Source organism: Podarcis gaigeae (assembly GCF_964106915.1).
Source record: "Podarcis gaigeae genome assembly, chromosome: 7".
Lineage (NCBI taxonomy): Eukaryota > Metazoa > Chordata > Lepidosauria > Squamata > Lacertidae > Podarcis > Podarcis gaigeae.
Window position 1 is genome coordinate 86,924,106 of NC_139683.1, and position 18,786 is coordinate 86,942,891.

At 42.5% G+C, this 18,786-nt stretch overlaps 1 protein-coding gene and 1 pseudogene across 12 annotated transcripts in view; both read right to left on the reverse strand.

Moving 5' to 3' along the window:
- The window catches only part of LOC310849389 (protocadherin beta-16 pseudogene), a 227,134-nt pseudogene that overhangs the window by 113,492 nt on the left and 94,856 nt on the right, over positions 1–18,786 (reverse strand). The window lies entirely within an intron of this gene.
- LOC310848848 (protocadherin alpha-C2-like) overlaps positions 1–18,786 on the reverse strand; it is a 198,538-nt gene that overhangs the window by 28,139 nt on the left and 151,613 nt on the right. For all 11 annotated transcript variants that reach the window (XM_083748391.1, XM_083748393.1, XM_083748387.1 and 8 more), the window contains exons 2-3: positions 11,801–11,859; positions 8,998–9,086 (exon numbers count right to left, since the gene is read on the reverse strand). In XM_083748391.1, the coding sequence (XP_083604517.1) occupies positions 8,998–9,086; positions 11,801–11,859 (148 nt within the window). The remainder of the gene's footprint in view (positions 1–8,997; positions 9,087–11,800; positions 11,860–18,786) is intronic.

An 18,786-nucleotide genomic window follows, 5' to 3' on the forward strand; every position in this document is an offset into this window, starting at 1 on the left:
AGGCCATAGCAAAATCAGTGAGTTTTTATCTTTGGAATGAAACCATTTTCTTAAGAAGTGCTTTTCAGGTGCAAAATAAACGCTAACAGTAAAGATTGTGCGTGGAGTACATAGAAAAAACAAGTACTCAGTCTCTATTGACAAAAATGCTGTGTTTACACAACCACAGGAGCTGGATGTGTGCTCAAACCATTTCCGCTGCATGCCCATCTTTGCATTTCCCATTCCCTAGGTTATTTTTTGGATTTAGCTACAAGAGAGAAGCGTCATAAAGCTCCCACTAAGTATTGCCCTTGCTCAGGCAGCTACGTCTTGCTCCCACTGACCTAGAACATGCCCGGAGCAGGCTCCCACAAATAAGTCCTTGCATCCAAAGGAGACAACTTTAGAGACATTTCAAAATCTGCTGTCATTATGGATACAGAAAGCTGAATTCCCCAACTGGTGTTATTAAAAAAGGCTCGCAGTCAGGATTGACCCCATTTTTAATCTAAAAAGGACCCAGATGCAGCTTTCAGCTATCTGCAACAAATGCAATCTTATATGAGCCTCTCTTGGTTATTGTGTGATGAAGAGAGAGGAAAGATAAAAGAGCAATGAAGTTAATTACAGAGCCTCATACATTCATATTCTTCACTCTACATTATTTTACAAATGCTAAAAAGAAAGTGTCTAGAAAACCATGTTTCCAAAATGCTATTTTATAGCTATGCTAGTTTATTGCTGTGCAACCATGCGCCACATCTCCTTTCTTTCAGGGTCTGCAACTATAAACAGTTTTCCTGCACAACCAAGACAGAGCATGCAATGGAAGCACAGTCTTCCATAAGCATTGCATATCCAGCTGTGCTTCAAACATGACCTGGATTTGACCTCCAAGGGACTCGGGCTCCCGGACCCATTAGCTACCCTGTTAAGACTGCCAATTATTATGGCTTATGTGAGAGTTTCCTCTCATTTGACTGCATGTCTGCTGGGAGCCAGGCTAGGCTTAGGAAATGTTCTGAAGTCGCATCCTGCAGCCTCCTGCTGATGCTCAGTGCGCTTGAGCACAGCGTAGATGGGATGGACCAAATGTCAGCTGCTCTGAGCTCTCTGGGAGGGCACGGGGCTGATTAAACCATCTATGGCCTTTTAAACTGTGTGTGTATATATAATGGTTTTTGTTTCGTTATTGTGACGTGTACTCTTGTATTTTACTATTGTAAGCCGCCCTATGGTCTTCGGATAAAAGGCAGCATAAGCATTTAATGTAAATAGGGGGTTGTCCCCTCATTTTTCAGTGATCCAGGAATGAATGGTCCCTTTGACTATCTGATAGCTTTAATGTTCACTTCCATCACATGAAGCATAGCTGGAAATGACATTCCCAAGAGCCTCCTCTCTTGTAATGGAGCTCAGGTTCAAAAGATATCTAGATAACTGTCCCACGTTCCTGGCAGCAGGTGGCACTGCTGTTGAAGCTGTCTCTCTCTCTGCAATCTAGAAAATGCATATGGTGCACTGCCCTCCATGTGCTAATATGGTTTGGACAGCTTGTCTTAAGTATGGAAACTGGGTTCCTTCTAGTCTTACATAGTTATACCATTGCTGATGTTGCCTGTCATTTAAGTGTTTAATAACCATATACAGTGGAACCTCGGGTTGCGGACGTAATCTGTGACGGAGGCACATCCGCAACCCGCAGCATTCATAACCTGCAGTGCTGCGTCTGCACATGCACATGACGCGATTTGACACTTCTGCACATGCATGAAGCACAATTTAGCGCTTATGCGCATGCGCAAGCAGTGAAGCCTGGAAGTAACCGTTCCGATACTTCCAGGTTTCCCATGGTCCACAACCTGAAAGCGCATAACCCGAAGCGTCTGTAACCCAGGTCTCTCTCTCTCTCTCTCTCTCTCTCTCTCTCTCTCACACACACACACACACACTCTCTTTCTCAACTGCTTTCCAGCTGCACATTTTGTGTCCAACTGCACACTAAAAAACCAACATAGAACTTTTGGATCATCTTGGATGATTCTTTCTACCTCCATGTGTAACAACTGCTCCTGATTTTCTCCAGTACAAACAGAAGCAATTTCCACGGCAGTTTACAAGGGCTGGATTTTTTCCTCCAGCTAATCCATTTTCCTTCTTGGCTGTGTGTGCATGCTAGACAGAGATGCGTTTAGGGATACATGAATCTAATTGCATAAGACAACAACAGAGACAGTGCACTCTGACACATATTCCCTCTACAGCCAGAGCCTTGGTTTTCTGGGAACTAAATCCCCATAACGAAGGGCACATTGCTGAGTGCTGTTGTGACTGCTCTACATCCTTCATTACGCCCTCAGAGTGCACACGAGTAATGACTGAATTGCTCAGAGTTTAAAGATTTCACAGCACACGCAGCATCTCTAGGTCAATGTTGTGCAAATAATTAAGTTATGCACTAGAGGCAAAACAGAAAAGCAGTACTGCAGACTGTTGTTCTCTGCCAAGCACGCCCTAACTCTGCTCTGATCTGCAAGCAACAACAGTAAATCTTGTACAGAAATAATAGGTGAGGCAGAGGACAGGTGCATTTTTAATTCCAGCAAGAATACAAGGGAGCTTCCATGTCATTACATAAATTACTGGAAGAGAAAGCATACTGGATGGCAATCACTAATCGGAAGCCTCTGATTAGCCTATCAAATATAAAATGCATGTAGTATATCTTGACATAGCACAACCAGATTTGTGTGTAAAGCTCTTATAACAGCAGAGTTGTGGCACAATCTACTAGAAAATTCTCAAAGGGGTGTGAGCAGAAGAGCCTTCAGGAGGGTCAAGAACCTGTTCTCATCCCCCGTAATATGGATTGACATTTTTTTTATTGTGCAGATCTAAAGTAGGCACTGGGCTGGTGACCCCTGTTTTAGAGCCTGGGTCCATTTCAGGTCTCCATCCTGGTTTTTCTAATTTATATTCCTTCTCTTTGCTTTAGATCATATTCTTTAACTCAGTTTGCCAAGTTTGGTTTACTGATATGCAACCTTTCAATTCCTTCTCCCAAATTCTTCACAAATCAGGTTCAGTTTAAGTGTATGGACCCCTTAATTTGTTAGGCTTGTTTCCCCCCTCAAGTTTCAATTTCTCAAGCAGCACTGAAACTAAAGCAGAAAGCAACCATTTCACAATCACAAAGCACATTTTACAAAACACAAAATGGCTGAATCGCTTTAATTCCTTCACAGTGTAGTTGCACAAGTTTTGAGAATTTGATAAAGGTCACCCAAAATGTTTAAAATCCTTAAATGTTCTCCCCATGTGAAAAGGTAAGATGGTAAATATGTGGTGGAGAGAAGGTATTGTAATGTCTTTTTAAAAACTGCTCAATTTAATTTTAAGTTCAAAAACATTCTAAAATGAAGCAATATATGTGTGTGAAGTGGGAATTAAGGCAGAAAACCGTAGCTGCTGTCTTGCGTGAGAGCAACAGATTCCTTCGAAGTAGTGACCACACAACCCTGTGCTTAGTTGATTACTCTTGACAAGATAACCACCCAAGGAAGAAGAGTTTTCTTCCACTTTGCACTTAATGACGCCCCGAGGAAACAACATGATTGAGATACATGATGTCCGCATTACACTGGGCAGCTCATTACTATCAGGCATGCAAAGCGTCAAATAAGGCCATTTACTGGAGTCATTTTCAGGTATTCTGCCCGCACACCGGAGTGACCCCCACCCACTGAAGCTAAGTGGGGCTGCGCAGTGGGGAGCCTGGCCGGATGAAGCGGCCGACGCCACCCTGCTTTAAGGGGTGCACACACAGCGCCCTGCAAGCCCAAGTGATGTAAAGGTAGACAAGCCCCCACTTCCTCAGCCCTTTTAAAATTTCTTAACTGACTGGTCAAAAGAGTTATAACCCTGTAGGTCAGGGGCAGGGGGAGAGTTAAATTCATGCCACCAAGTCTCTTGCAAACATATTATAACAAATTTCTGGAGTATAGAAATGAAGTCCTTAGCCACCTTCTTATTATCCCACCAAGTTCCATGAAAGAAGACTAAGACCTTTCTGGATGTTTTGTAGTCAGTTATGGTACCTTAGAGGAGAGCTGAAGGTATCATAATTTACTTTTCTGGGCTTATCTTGAACATTTGTTAATGCTTAATCGCTTTGATTTGTGGGAAATGGATTGCTAGCAGGGTTGGAGTTCTGGGCCTCTAACTTGGGCATATTTCTTCCAGTACCTGCATTTGGGCTGATATACAGTGGTACCTCGGGTTAAGTACTTAATTCGTTCCAGAGGTCTGTTCTTAACCTGAAACTGTTCTTAACCTGAAGCACCACTTTAGCTAATGGGGCCTCCTGCTGCCGCTGTGCCGCCGGAGCACAATTTCTGTTCTCATCCTGAAGCAAAGTTCTTAACCCGAGGTACTATTTCTGGGCTAGCGGAGTCCGTAACCTGAAGCGTATGTAACCCGAGGTACCACTGTAATGGTTTCCCCCTTCTTGTCTATTGGAGTGTATCTGGATATTATTAGGATAGGTGACAAGGCAGGGGTCTTGTGGCTTGAGAACTTACTGCTCCTTCCTCTCAAATGGCCTTTTCCAGACTACAGTTTCATTTCTCTAGTAAGTATGGGGGATAGATATTTAACACTGGGTGGGGGCATTTTTCAGGCAATGTTTTAGTTGGAATAACAGCTCTCTGTCAACAAAAATATGAATTATTTGTCCCATATATCAGGATTCCAAAAGGTTAGTTCAATACTGCCGCTCCAGTCTCAATTGGGCAGGTATTTATAACATAAATAAATGATTTCCTAAATCTGGAAGCTGAGGTTGCCTGGGAGCATATACATCATCTCCTAAGAAGTGTGGCTCTGTTGACCAGGTAGCTAAGCTTTTACTTGGAAAAAGACTTCTCCAGCCCCTTACTTGCACTCTCACCATGTAAAGGACCATGGCTGTCCACCTTGCCACAATCACTTTGCAGTTACCTCTACCTCCCGTGCTGAGTCACAATAATTCAGCATAAATTTCCAGACTAAATTTGGCAATGGATTTCTGGACACTTTAACTGAAGCACCACAGGTCTGTGCTCATGTAATAAGCATGTTAACACTGCAGAGTATTCTTAGGATGAGATGGTCTTCTAAGTTCTTCTCATAAGTTTGTTAAAAACATCAAACCCAAACAGCTGCTCTTCCAGCTCCTGTCCTCCAATTAAAATATATGACTTTTAAGACCACATAGAAGGAAAACAGTTAAAAGAGACATGCTCCTTACCTGAATTTGCAATTAGTATTAAGTGCTCAGACAAATGACTTTAAAACTTTAAAGCTATTCAATTAAAACTAGACTGTGGAGCTCAAGGACCAGCAGCCTTACTTGTTGCCATCTTCACACGGAAGACAGAACTAAAGATATTTAGTAGCAAAGTGGAAAATAGCGAATTGGATTTTAAAAAGGCAAAATAATATTAGAATTGGAGCTGTCGGAGATGCATAAGGCAAACTGTGTTTTAATGCTCAGGAACTTGGCAAAGTCTTTTTATATGGATTTTAATATTGCAGATGTATACAGTGGACGCTCGGGTTGCAAACGTGATCCATGTGGGATGTACGTTTGCAACCCGCAGCGGCGCGTCTGCGCATGCACGGGTTGTGATTCAGCTCTTCTGCACATGCGCAAAGTGTGATTTAGTGCTTCTGCACATGCGTGACCCCGGAAACCCGGAAGTAACCCGTTCTGGTACTTCCGGGTTTCGGCGGGTCCGTAACCTGAAAAAACGCCTGAAGCGCCTGTAGCCTAAAGACTAAAAAGTGAAATGACATTAAAAAGACATTTGGTACCTCTGTGGGAGGGGGTGGGATTTAAAAATATATATAAAAAACCAACTGTGTATGAATCACTGTTTATATATATGCAAAATTAAAACATATTGTTTACTGTTGTGTTTTTCTAAAATATAAGTTAATGCTACTTGTTAGCTGCCTTGGAAAGATGGCTGTGTATCCTGAAAGGTAAAATTGAGGAAGGAGGAGTCGTGTTCCTCCACTGCTCTCTGTAGTTCCTGGTTTACCCCACAATTCTTATGCACCATTTAATCGTTCCCTTTTAACTGAATTATTTTAATATATCAGAAGTGCAAAAGCCAGTAAGAATAAAGTAGGCCAACAGAACAAATGCTGGAAGTTTTAGTCTAAAATTTAGTCTAATGTTTCTTCATGTTTGGCAGCTGCGTATTAATCACCCCCACCAACCCCAAAAGTGTGCATTTTATCAAAGAAAAATGTTAATTAATGTTCTTTACCAGGACCATAATGTTACTGTTACTAAGTCATGAAATGCCTTTTCGGAAAATGTCCCCTCTCCTCTACTGACATTGATGGAGGGGGGAAAATCAGCAATTCAGCAAACCAATAAAAGGGGCCAATTTTAAGTGCTTTTTCTGCTCCATACTCTGTTACTTTCTGGTGACAACAACATTGCAGCCCATGGATTTTCAAAGCAGCTCAGCCATTCATTTTCCACTTTCCTCTTTACGCCAGAGTGAAATTCAGGACATGGCATTAGCTTAAAAGAAATAAGCATCAACAGGATGAACTCTGCTCTGCTTTGCTTAGGTGAAACTCCCTTTGAATCCGATGGAAGTTTGATCCATGTAACTGAGAACGGGCTTTAATGCTCCAGGCACAGAACTGCTGCTATGCTACACAAATTCAGAGTGCAGCTGCATGCAAGGAATTAAGGATTTGCTGGCTTAACGATTAACTTCTTTATCCTTCTTAAAACTTATTATGACATCATCTTTTGAAACTCTCATTGATTAACTCACTGATTCCTTCAGTGCGAAGCACTTTGGCCAAAGCTTTTTTGGACCAATAAATTAAATGAATGGTTTACTGACCCACCTAATGGAAATAAAAAATTGAGCAAGCCAACTGTACAGAAGGTGTGTATCTGAAACTGGGATCAGGTGCACCTTATTCCAGTCAGAGGGAGAGAGCTGCAACAGCTAAATATGCCTGTTGGAAATGAGCAGCTAATTAACGCCTGGCGAGACACAGGTGTAACTCTGGGGCAGTGGAAATGACACAGCAAAAGCAAACATTTGGTTAGTTCACTTTAGTGTAATGGCATGAAATGGGTCAATTGCCTCATGGAAAGCATATCTTAATTTGACTGGCAATTGGGGTGGGGTGGGGGGAATAGCATGAGTTCATGAACCTGGGCACCAGAGCAGAAAACAACTAAAAATGAAGAGCTATAATTATAACACATTATATAGTAGCTGAGTGCACCAACCACAATATTTAGTTCAGACCCCAAATAGCACACCAACCACAAAATGTGGCCTGAGGTGCCTTGAGAGCTGCCTGATTTGGCTCACTGTCAGTTTGAGCCTGTTATTTCTTCCCCTTCACATTCCCTTTCCTTCACTATTGTGAGTAAAAAAACAACACCCCAGCTATCATTTTTGTTTTCTTTCAACAGAAGTGGAAGAAATTTGTAGACATACTAATCCGTCAAGAGTGGATAAAATCACAACCACATGGGTCCAGGGGGCTCTGTGCTATGTAAATTTGATTTCTGTAAAAGAAAAGATGGCATGGATCCTGCCAAGTTTCAGAAGGAAACTTGCAGAAGTTTTCCTGTAAGGGTCGCTGTTACAGGTTTTTTGATGTGTAAAAAAGGAATCACTTAATCTTTCCCCAGTGTTTTGTGGGTAACTGATCTGAAAACTGCAGCCTTTCCCCTGGGTAAGAAACCTAACAAAAGACAAACAAACAGGTTCATAGGCAATGCTATTCTTCTAGAAAAATGGTGCCTGTACTCACCATGAAGTTGTTACAGTGCCACACTTTTAACCAGTGATTTTCTTCTAGAAAAAGCTACCAGTGTTGTGTACCATTCAGTACCCCCAGAAAAAGTACTGTTCATAAGCATTTGTACTAACTGCCATTATTAGTGATTCCTATTAGTCGTTTACTTATGCAAATGACTCAAAGTAACTTACATATCATTAGAGTTGATTTTGGGGTGAGAAGAATTAAAACATCAAATCACTTCCTCTGATTATAAGTTAGATCTGTCAGGAAGGAAGGATGTCTCCCTCCTCATCCTGGTTTCTTCCTTAAACTCAGAAACGTAAGTTTCGCTGTTATAAGGCTGCTCCTTCCCCCAAGGACTGTGACTGGCAAGCACTGAAAACATCATTTTCTCTTATTACAAGCTAGACCTGTCAATAATGAAGGAGCTGCCCTTTTTTCCTCCTGGCATTGGCCTTTCCCTCAAACAAGAAATGTAAGATTTGATTTTGTCTAGCCGCTCCCTCTCCTCCCACCCCCTGGCATTGCCCTTATATGGCAAGCTTAAAGACATAGATTCATTTTTTAGGAGATGCTTGTCTGCAGCATTTTTCAAATGTCTGCATCATGGAGGAGACACAATGTGCTTCAGCAGTCCTCGCTTTGTTTCAGGCAATCCAAAAATCCCCTTGAGGTACCCAATATGCAAATCCTGAGTTTTGGGAGTAGTGAGGCAAGGGTCTGTGGTGTGCCTGCCCTACAGCATCCCCCACCCCCCATAACTGGTAAACAATCCAATTTTATACGCCAGTAGTGATGATATTACACTTCCCTGGTCTTAAATCTCACCTGAGAGGTGGGAGGAGATACAATTCTCCTGAGCTTATAAAATAAGAATGAGGAGATGAATAACAACCAGCAGCAATTATTTTGTGCCCTCTTCTGTCATATTAAAAAATGTTGTTTCCATGCTGTTTAGAAATGTTCTTCAAACCACAATTCAAACAATCTCAAGTTATTTTCTGATGCAGGCTGCTGGAAGCCTGGGACTGAGGCCAATATCAGGTACCCATCTGTTCTTTTGCCTTGTTCATTCAAATTCAAGAGGTTCTTTGGCAGAGAGTGATTCAGGACACTTATGAACAAGCAGAAACTGGTTCCAAGACCACACAGAGAAAATGGCGCAACTCCCCCCCCCCTTACCTGTTGTTGCGCTGGATACTGTTGGCCATTGCTGCTCAGGTCCTCCAGGTCCCACACGTAAGCCTCCTGCTTCCTCCATGTGTACAGCACTAAACAAATGTACACAGTGATTAGATTATGCAGTTCTCATTAAAACAATATGGTTCCTTTTTAAAAGCAGCATTGCCCTTTCCGCTACACATTCCAAAATGCTCACTGTCACAATTGCTCATAATCAGCACCATCATAATCATCACCCACAACAGCAGCAGCAACAACCATTTATGCAAATTATTCCATTCTTACTTATGAAAGTATTAATATACCACCTTTTCTGCTACAGTGTGCTTTCTGCAAAAGTATCATTGAAACCATCTAATGTTTCAGTTTTTCAAAATGTACAATAGTGGACCTTCGTTGTATATTTGCATTCCACAACTTAATATATCCCTGCTCTCGTCCAAGTCAGACAAATGTTGCATAAATGTTGCCTTTACGGAATGGGTTGTTTCCATTAATGAGATGTGACATGTCTAACATAGCTGGGAAATTACTAAATCCCAATAGTGTTTATGCCTTACCATTGAAGTAAATAATGAAACACTGTCCTGTCAGTTCCAGGCATCCTTCAACTTACTACCATTAACCAAACTCTTACAGCAAGTATTCTGCTGTAATTTACAATACCCAGCAGTGATGGCACCCTTATGCCTTTGGCTTGGAGAAAGAGGGAACAGCAGGAACCATTCCACAGAATCTTTTTCTGACACATTATGTGGTGAACATTCTGACATGAGACCAGCACATTTAACAACCACACATTATTAAGGTGTAAACTCAGGTGATAATGACAAAGGGCATGTGGGTTTAAAGAAATAAACGCATGTGCTTTGCTTGTCATATGGAGAAATTTGATCCAAAATTCTAAAGTCAACTATTAGATTCTATTGATGGCAAAAATGTTGTCAGTTTCCAAGCCAACCTTGCTTCATTAGATATAATTCATTGGCTCAGTTATTTGCATTTGTTGGTGATCATATTATAAAATAGGCCTTTATCCCAAAGCAGGTGCCCAGTGCCATTTTGGAGTACCTGATGCTGTCATGCTGACTCTGATGATGTCCCCAGTTACTATTGCTAGGGTGCCACACAGAACAGAGAGCAGGATTCAGCTAATGAGTCCCGTCAGTGCAAGCTCACACAGGAAGGTTTTTCCTCCTCTGCTCCATTGGCACTCCCCAAAATTGGCTTGGGGGCAGGGAAAACTCCCAGAATAGCCTGTAGGGGGAGGAGAGGATCATTCTGTCTGGCAAGCTGCAATGCTTGTGCTGATGGGACATTTGCCCCAGCAAGTTGTTGAATACCACCCAGAGAGATGTGTTTCAGTGTGGCAGACGGTCTGGAGTCATATTCTTGCTCAACCATGACACACATTCTGTGTAGCTTTGGACACCTAACCACAACTCATGGCTATTGGAAGATAAACTATATAACAGGTATAATGTGTATCACACAGGGAGCAGAAATGACTAATAAAATAGTACTGAAGATAGTAAATGAATCAAATGATTTGTAGAGATAAGGCTTGTATCCAGAGAAGTCATACCATCTTGCAGAACACAACTTTCTCTCTTCCTCCCCACTGCCATGCACACTCCTGGAGCGTATCTTAAAGGACTGTCATATAGAAGATGAAGCAAACTTGTTTTCTTCTGCTCAGGAGGGTAAGACCTGGACCAGTGGCTTCAAGTTACAAGAAAGGAGATTCCGACTAAACATCAGGAAAAACTTTCTGACAGTAAGAGCAGTCTGACAGTGGAATGGTCTCCCTCGAGAGGTGGTGGACTCTCCTTACTTGGGAGGTTTTTAAGCAGAGGCTGGATGGCCATCCAACATGGATGCTTTATCAGAGTTCCCTGCATTGGAGGGGGTTGGACCAGATGACCTTTGGGGGTCCCTTCCAACTCTACAATTCTATGATTCTATGCTCAAATTGTATAATTAAAACCACATATCCTAAAGACACCCCAGCCTCCTTCATTCCACAGAATCTGAAACCAGGGTAAGCACTGGCACCCTTTGGGTCTCTCGCCACTCAGAGATCAGGGTGTGAACAATAATGCTATATGTTATAAACAGTTATTAAAACAAGTCTGGGAAATATCTGAAAGTTGCATGTCCAAAGATCAAAACTTGGGCGCTTAACTTACAGCTGCTTATGGGCTCACTCCACCAGGAACTTCTCCTACGCCACAAGGGCAGAGTCATGCTGCTATTATTATTATTATTATTATTATTATTATTATTATTATTATTATGTCACATTGTCTTAAGGGACACAGGTGGCGCTGTGGGTTAAACCACAGAGCCTAGGACTTGCCGATCAGAAGGTCAGCGGTTCAAATCCCCACGACGGGGTGAGCTCCCGGTGCTCGGTCCCTGCTCCTGCCAACCTAGCAGTTCGAAAGCACGTCAAAGTGCAAGTAGATAAATAGGGACCGCTCCAGCGGGAAGGTCAACGGCATTTCCGTGCGCTGCTCTGGTTCGCCAGAAGTGGCTTAGTCATGCTGGCCACATGACCCGGAAGCTGTATGCTGGCTCCCTTGGCCAATAAAGCAAAATGAGCACTGCAACCCCAGAGTCGGTCACGACTGGACCTAACATTGTCTTGCCCAGGGCAACCCAAAACAACTTCCAACCAACCAGCCTACCAGACAGACAGACAGACATATTCCTGGTGGATCAAGGTCGATGCAACTTAAAGCAAGCAGATTGCAAATGAACAGTTTCCATCACAGAAAAGAAGGGTACATGCTATACATACCCTTGCATTCCAGCTCTTAAAGATGCAGAATAACGCCAGTCAGGATTGGGTGGTTTTGGCTGCAAAACAAAGTAGGGAAAGAAATCAATATTAATTTATGCTTAAACATGTTTAAAAAGCGAGGCATTCTAATCTCGGATCACCTCCAGATTTCTTCAGCTTTTTAAAAAATCTGCCAGATGAACACAAAAATATACTCACTCAAAGGCAGTAGGGTTTGCCAACCCTTCACCCAATACATTCCAAATCTAGGGATGCCATATCTTGAAGAGCAAAAAAGAGGACGGGTGAAAAATGCTTGAGACAGCAGAGCATGGGGAAGTAAGAAGAAAGAAGACAGATTCAACTCTACTTGCCCATGCGTGCCTTTTTAAAGAAAAAACAGTACCGCTTCAGTTTGCTTATATATGAATGGGTTAGTCACGCGAAGAATTTGTGTGTTTTGACCAAGTTCTCTAGCAGCCTGTTGACTGCCATAAAGTGACTTTCCACCTTGAAAACTAGACTTGACTACAATTCCTATCATTCCTGGCCAAGGGCCATGTCTGGCTGTGGTGGATGGGAACAGGAGTCCAACAACATCTGGGGGGCCAAAGGCTGCCCTCCCCCCATTATGATGACAGCACCTGCACTCTGGAACTCCCTGCCCATTGACATTAGGCAGGCATGTTTGCTATATTGTTTTCAGTGACTGCTAAAAAGCATTTTTTGTTTAGGCAAGCCTGCCCAGATATGAAAGATTGGCGTGCATTTTAATAGGTACTTTTCATTCAGATAGAGTATATTTTTAACTACTGATTTTATGAACACTTGGATTTTTTTATGTTTTAAAACTTAAAAAATAATCATCCTGACTTTCCTTGATAATTTTAATGTTTTAATGTATAGTTTATGTTCTGTGCAAACCACCTAGAGGTTTCCACAATTGAGCTCTGCACAGATGTTAGAAATAAATAATCCAGAGCAGTAAAAATCTGATGGCAAACAAATTTAATATTAGTATTTTAAAAATGGAATACAACCCCACACCAGCAAGGAAAGGTTTAACAATTGCAAAGTGCATATGCAATGTGAACAATTAACAGCATGCAGAACTCAAAAGCACGATACAGGTAGGTGAGAAACGATGTGTTAGGAAGCAGAATATTAAGGATATACTTAGGATATACTTCTTAGTTAATATTGCCATGGCTGAATGTTAAGGATTACCACAGAATGCATGGAAAAGGCAGCTTGTTTTTTTTAATAACACTTTGTTTGTTTATCCAGTGAAAGAGAAAATGATTCTCTTCTACTGGAAGGTGTCTCTCTGAGTTCCATTAAGTGCAGCCTCCTGTGAAGAGTGGATTTCAGCCACTCTGCTTGTGATGGAGTTTCTGCTGGGGTTTATGGACTGCAGAGAATTACACTAGATTATATCAGGCTTGCCGACTGCAGCAGATTTTCATCAAAAGCAGACATGTTTTGTCACAACAGCAGGAGCTAATGCCTCAAGAAAAGGGATCTAAAAATGGGAGAAGGAAATAAGAAACGAGACCCTATTCTATAGCTCAAATCTCAGCCCTGACCAGCAATCATGGACATAATAATAACTGTAACAACCTATTGGTCTACAAATATCTTCTTTTTCATATTCTCAAATAATGGATGCAGCATCTGTTGTTAGATTCACAGCTAATGCAGTGGCGTAGCGTGGGTTGTCAGCACCCGGGGCAAGGCAAGTAATTTGTGCCCCCTAACCCGTGGATTTGCGCCCCCTAACCCGTGGATTTGCGCACCCTAACCCTAACCCCCCAGATGTTGCACCCAGTGCGGCCGGGCCCCCCTGCACCCCCCACGCTACGCCACTGAGCTAATGGGCTCTAGCCCAAAACAAAAGTTTACACCCAATAAATCTGAATCTTTTAGATGTGCACATATTCGTTGTTTTTCCTATGAAATAATGTCTCTCTGTAAACTGAAACTGCAAAATCTTAAATTACTTTTCTTTGTTACACTGCTTACAAGAGAAATGTTTGTCATACTTTACCATCAAATATTGTCATTAAGCATGATACTTCCAGGGAACCTCAATGGGTGTCTTGTGACTCAAGTGTATTTTATGTCTCCTGCTGGCACCAGGTCCTCCCCTCAAAGACCCTCTGTCCATATGAACCTACCTGGACCCTGAGATCATCCTCCGAGGCCCTTCTTCGTGTGCCTCCTACATGTGCGGTCCATAGGGTGGCAACACAAGAACAGGGCCTTTTCTGCAGTGGCTCCCCATCTATGGAATGCTCTCCCCACGGAAGTTCCTCTTTAGCCAGGCATTGGTTGATTAACATCGTATACCCCTTTTAAATGTGTGTGTTTTGGGAGGGGTGATTCTTGGATAGTGACTTTTTATGTTCTTGTTTTTAATATGTGTTTTGTGTTTTTGCATTAGATTTTAATATTATGAACCACTCTGAGATCTACGGATGAAGGATAATTTAAAAATTTAACAAAAAAATAACAACAACAACTGTTTCCCCCACCCCCAAAAAACACTTTAGGAATTTGCCTCTCCACTGGATGTTTGCTACTAGGATGAAACTGTGGGTTTCGTGGGGAGAAAAGCAAGCTGTGCTGAATCCCAGGATGAAGAGACAATTGAATGTTAGCCCAATTTTCCTGAGTAAGCTGAGAGGGATCTGACTGAGAAGAGCAGGATGCATTGTTTTGGGATCCCACGTTTTAGCATTTTCTTGAACACCCCAAAATCCACTACCATCTGGGGGCTGTAAGTAAGGATGGTGGTAGCAGCTACCAGATAGTTAAGATGCAGCTTGCCTACATTGCAAGGCAGGTGTGCAATGGAAGAGTGCAAACAGGTTCTCCTAGCACCCCACAAATACATGAGGCAGTTTCCAATTTCCTAGGAAGGCAAGATCTTCATCGGCTGCATTGCCCCTTCCTTCATGGCAGTTATGATCATTTCCTTTCTTATAGAAGCACAGATGGACCACATCTCTCCAAGCACCTTGGGAACAATTTAAATTCAGCAGTAGAACACATGCTATGCCTGAAAAAGGTCCCAGTTTTAATCCCTGGCATTTCCAGGTAGGGCCAAATAAGACTCCTGTTCAAATCCCTGGAGAGTCATTGCTGGCTTCCTATGTTCTTATGACCTACCTTGTCCACATTCTCAGTCTGCAATAAGTGAAATCCATCCAAGCCAACCTGACTAGTTGAGGCCCTGGCTACAACCCATGTATTGGCCAATAAAGCTGAGCCAAGCTTAACATCAGAGATCAGGACTGAAGTCAAAGAAGGGAGCAAAGAACCAGGAAATGCTATCACTGCCCAAAGCAAAGTCCCAATCTGTACATGAAGACTTTGGAGCCCTTGCTATTGAGGATAGCCAATGGGTGGGTGGACTTACTCTAGCACCTGGGAACATTTTGTTACTGGGGCAAAGGTGGCTAAACTGTGGTTGTGTAGATGTCATTGGAATACAACGCCCATCAGTTTCAGCCAGCATGGCCGATGATCATGGAAGGTGGGAGCTGTAGTTCAACAGCTGGAGGACCATAGTTAAGCCATCCTTGATCTGTACGCTCTGTAGGCTCACAGCATTGGGAGCTGTGCACAGAACCATGGTGGCCTAGTGCTAGCCCTAGCAGCTCTTCATACAGCCACAAAGTGGGTGTGATAGTAAGTGGGGTTTTCTTCCACTTGTATTCAAGCCATCATATGAGCTGTTTCTTTAAGCCAGGCATGTCCAAAGTCCAATTTGGGGGCCTAATCCGCTGGTTGGTTTAATCCGGCCCCTGTGGCAGTTTATTTCCTGCGGTAAAATCCTAAGAAAACCTCAACAACTTCAACCCTTTAAAAAGCTCAACAACTTCAATCCTTTAAAAAGTTAACAACTTTGTTCGGCCCTCACGCCCCTTCACTTCATTAAATCTGGCCCTCTTTGAAAAAAGTTTGGACACCGCTGCATTAAGCCCACCTCCCTCTCTACACACACATATACAAAACAGTGAAGACAAAAGAACCAGTAACCCTATGATGTCTCAGTCAACAGAGCACGAGACTCTGGGTCATGGGTTTGAGCCCCATGTTGGACCCCCATTGTAGGGGGTTGGTCTGGATGACCCTCGTGGTCCCTTCCAACTCAACAATTCTATGATTCTATGAATGTCAAGGAGAGAGTGTGGCCGTCATTAGTGGCAATGCTCTCCCTTTCTTGCTATCCTAATTCTTAACATAACGAGAGAGAATTGCTTTCTATAGCTGGACATTAAGCCTAAACTAAGGAGAGTCAAAGTTGCTTACAAATTGTGCAACTCATCTGTTTTACACTGGAAGCCTTCCTTTGAAGTATTTTTTGTTGAAGCTAGTGCCTCTGACTTGAGGTCAGCTGCAGATTACCCATGGAGAATGAAAATGTTCTCCCTCTAGTTTCTTGGTGTTCAATTTTTTATGTCAGGATTGAGTCTACATAGAGACATTTTTCTACACAGAGACAGATTTATTTGTCTAATGCAGACAGCAGAAGGCCTTTTTTGGCGGGCGACTGCATGTGTCACATTGGAGTATATGCAGGTGAATGAACTCCAATGGTAGGATTCTGATCTGTAGTGGTGATGTTATTAGGTCCTGCAATGGTGCATGTCTGCTAGCTGAGGATAACAGCAATGCAAGTGACCTCTTTGAGGACTCCATGGTTTATGTCCTCAGAGCACCCAAAAACCCCCTCATTGACTAATGTGCCCATGTCTGAGGTCAAAAGTCCATGCTTTAAACCGTTGGCTTGATGCCATAATGGATAACATTCATTACAGCAAAGCAACAAGTACACAAAAACACAAGATAATAAGAGTGCTGTTGTAGTGGAATTGTTGGAAACAGCCCAGGAATAAATGCCCAGTCCTGCTTTTTCGTATTAAATGCATTGAACACAGTAAATTATTTAAAGATAGCTCTGCATTTCGTCTTGAGTTTCTTACAAAATGTCCTCTTGGATCAATATGCTTTATACAAAGAAGCTTCACCTGCCTCTTTCTTTCTTTCTTTCTTTCTTTCTTTCTTTCTTTCTTTCTTTCTTTCTTTCTTTAAATTAAGAGCCCACAATAAATAAACTTCAGTTTCCATACTCGTGTGATAATTCAAGTGCTGCCATTTTGCAAACATGCATAAGGCAAGATACTAAGCATTTGTGATTTTGCCATGAGGCATGCAAGAGGAAGAGTTTTTGGGTGGGGCAGCGGGGATGATGTTGGAGACGCTGACATCCCCAACTGTTCTAGATGTATGGAGAAAAATTTGGAGTTCTCCATTTTGCAACTAATGGATACAAGCTGGTGAAAGTAAGTGCAGCAATGATTAATAATTCGTTCAGAATTCAGCCACTAAAGTACTCTAACACTTTGAGAAGAGTTGAGAGGAAGGTAATTAAAAGCTATTTTAGACCTTCCGGTTCTTTGGCAACTTCTGTGCTCTCCTTGTCTTTAAACACAATGAAGAGCTTTCAGAAGGATTTTAATGTCGTTCAGTTTGTGGTCCAAAGTGCAGACAACAATAAATGGCTGCTCTAATGGTGTCCCTTCTGTCAGAACATTGCATTTCCACTGAGCACTGCACAACAGCCATCATCACAGCTCTGTAAATCTTCTCCCTCTCAGTGGGGAGGGAGCTTTTCTAAATCACTTAATGTTTTTAAGATTTCTATCTAATCCACAATATCCATTAAGACAAAAATACAATCTGAAACCAATAAAACAGGAGCACAAAAACATAAATAAGCAAATAAAACAGAAATTTTGAGGATTCAAATATTTAAAACAGGGTCCAATCTCTGGAAATAAGTGTGAATTGGCTTCATGTATAGCAGAGGGAAGGGCATTCCACAGTTTTGGGGTCACTATGATATTCTGAGGAATGTCCCCTGGTGATCTAAGGGAGTTTATAGAGGCAGATGATCTTTCTGATAACATATATAGCCCTGAACAATTCATGACCAGGTTAACAAGACCTTGAGCACAGCCCCGTAGGTGATCAGCAGCCAGTGCAGTTCCCTCAGCACAGGTGTCGCACAGTGGCGTAGCGTGGGGGGTGCAGGGGGGGCCGGCCCCACCGGGCGCAACATCTGGGGGTTAGGGTTAGGGGGCGCAAATCCACGGGTTAGGGGGCGCAAATCCACGGGTTAGGGGGCGCAAATTACTTGCTCCGGGTGCTGACAACCCACGCTACGCCACAGGTGTCGCATGCATGAGTCTCAGGGCTCCACTCAACTACCTGGCCATAGCATTCCAGTCCGGCTGCAGCTTCTGGACCGATCCCATGGGAAGCCCTGTACAGAGTCCATCACTGGACTACATTACATCATCCCAATCATGAAGTTTCCAATGCACAAGTCACCATGGTAGAGCTAATATATCTTATATCTATCTGTCTGTCTATCTAGATCAGGGGTCAGCAACCTTTTTCAGCAGGGGGCCGGTCCACCGTCTCTCAGACCATGTGGTGGGCTGGACTATATTTTTGGGGGGAAATATGAATGAATTCCTATGTCTCACAAATAACCCAAAGGTGCATTTTAAATAAAATCACACATTCTACTCATGTAAAAACACCACGCAGGCCCCACAAATAACCCAGAGATGCATTTTAAATAAAAGGACACATTCTACTCATGTAAAAACAATCTGATTCCCGGACCGTCCGCAAGCCAGATATAGAAGGTAATAGGGCTGCATCCGGCCCCCGGGCCTTAGGTTGCCTACCCCTGATCTAGATACACACACACAAAATAATTTTATATGCTTATCACATCTAATTTCACCAATAGTTAATGAGATCTTTAAAAAGATGGGTTTTGATGAAAAATAGCCATGATGAAAAATAGCCATGCACATTCATAAAACCTCTAATACTGTGTCTTGCTTAATCAGTGCTCACAGAAGCCCCCTCCAGGCAGCCACTAAGTGTACAAATGAGCCCATGTAGGGAAGTAGTGAGAA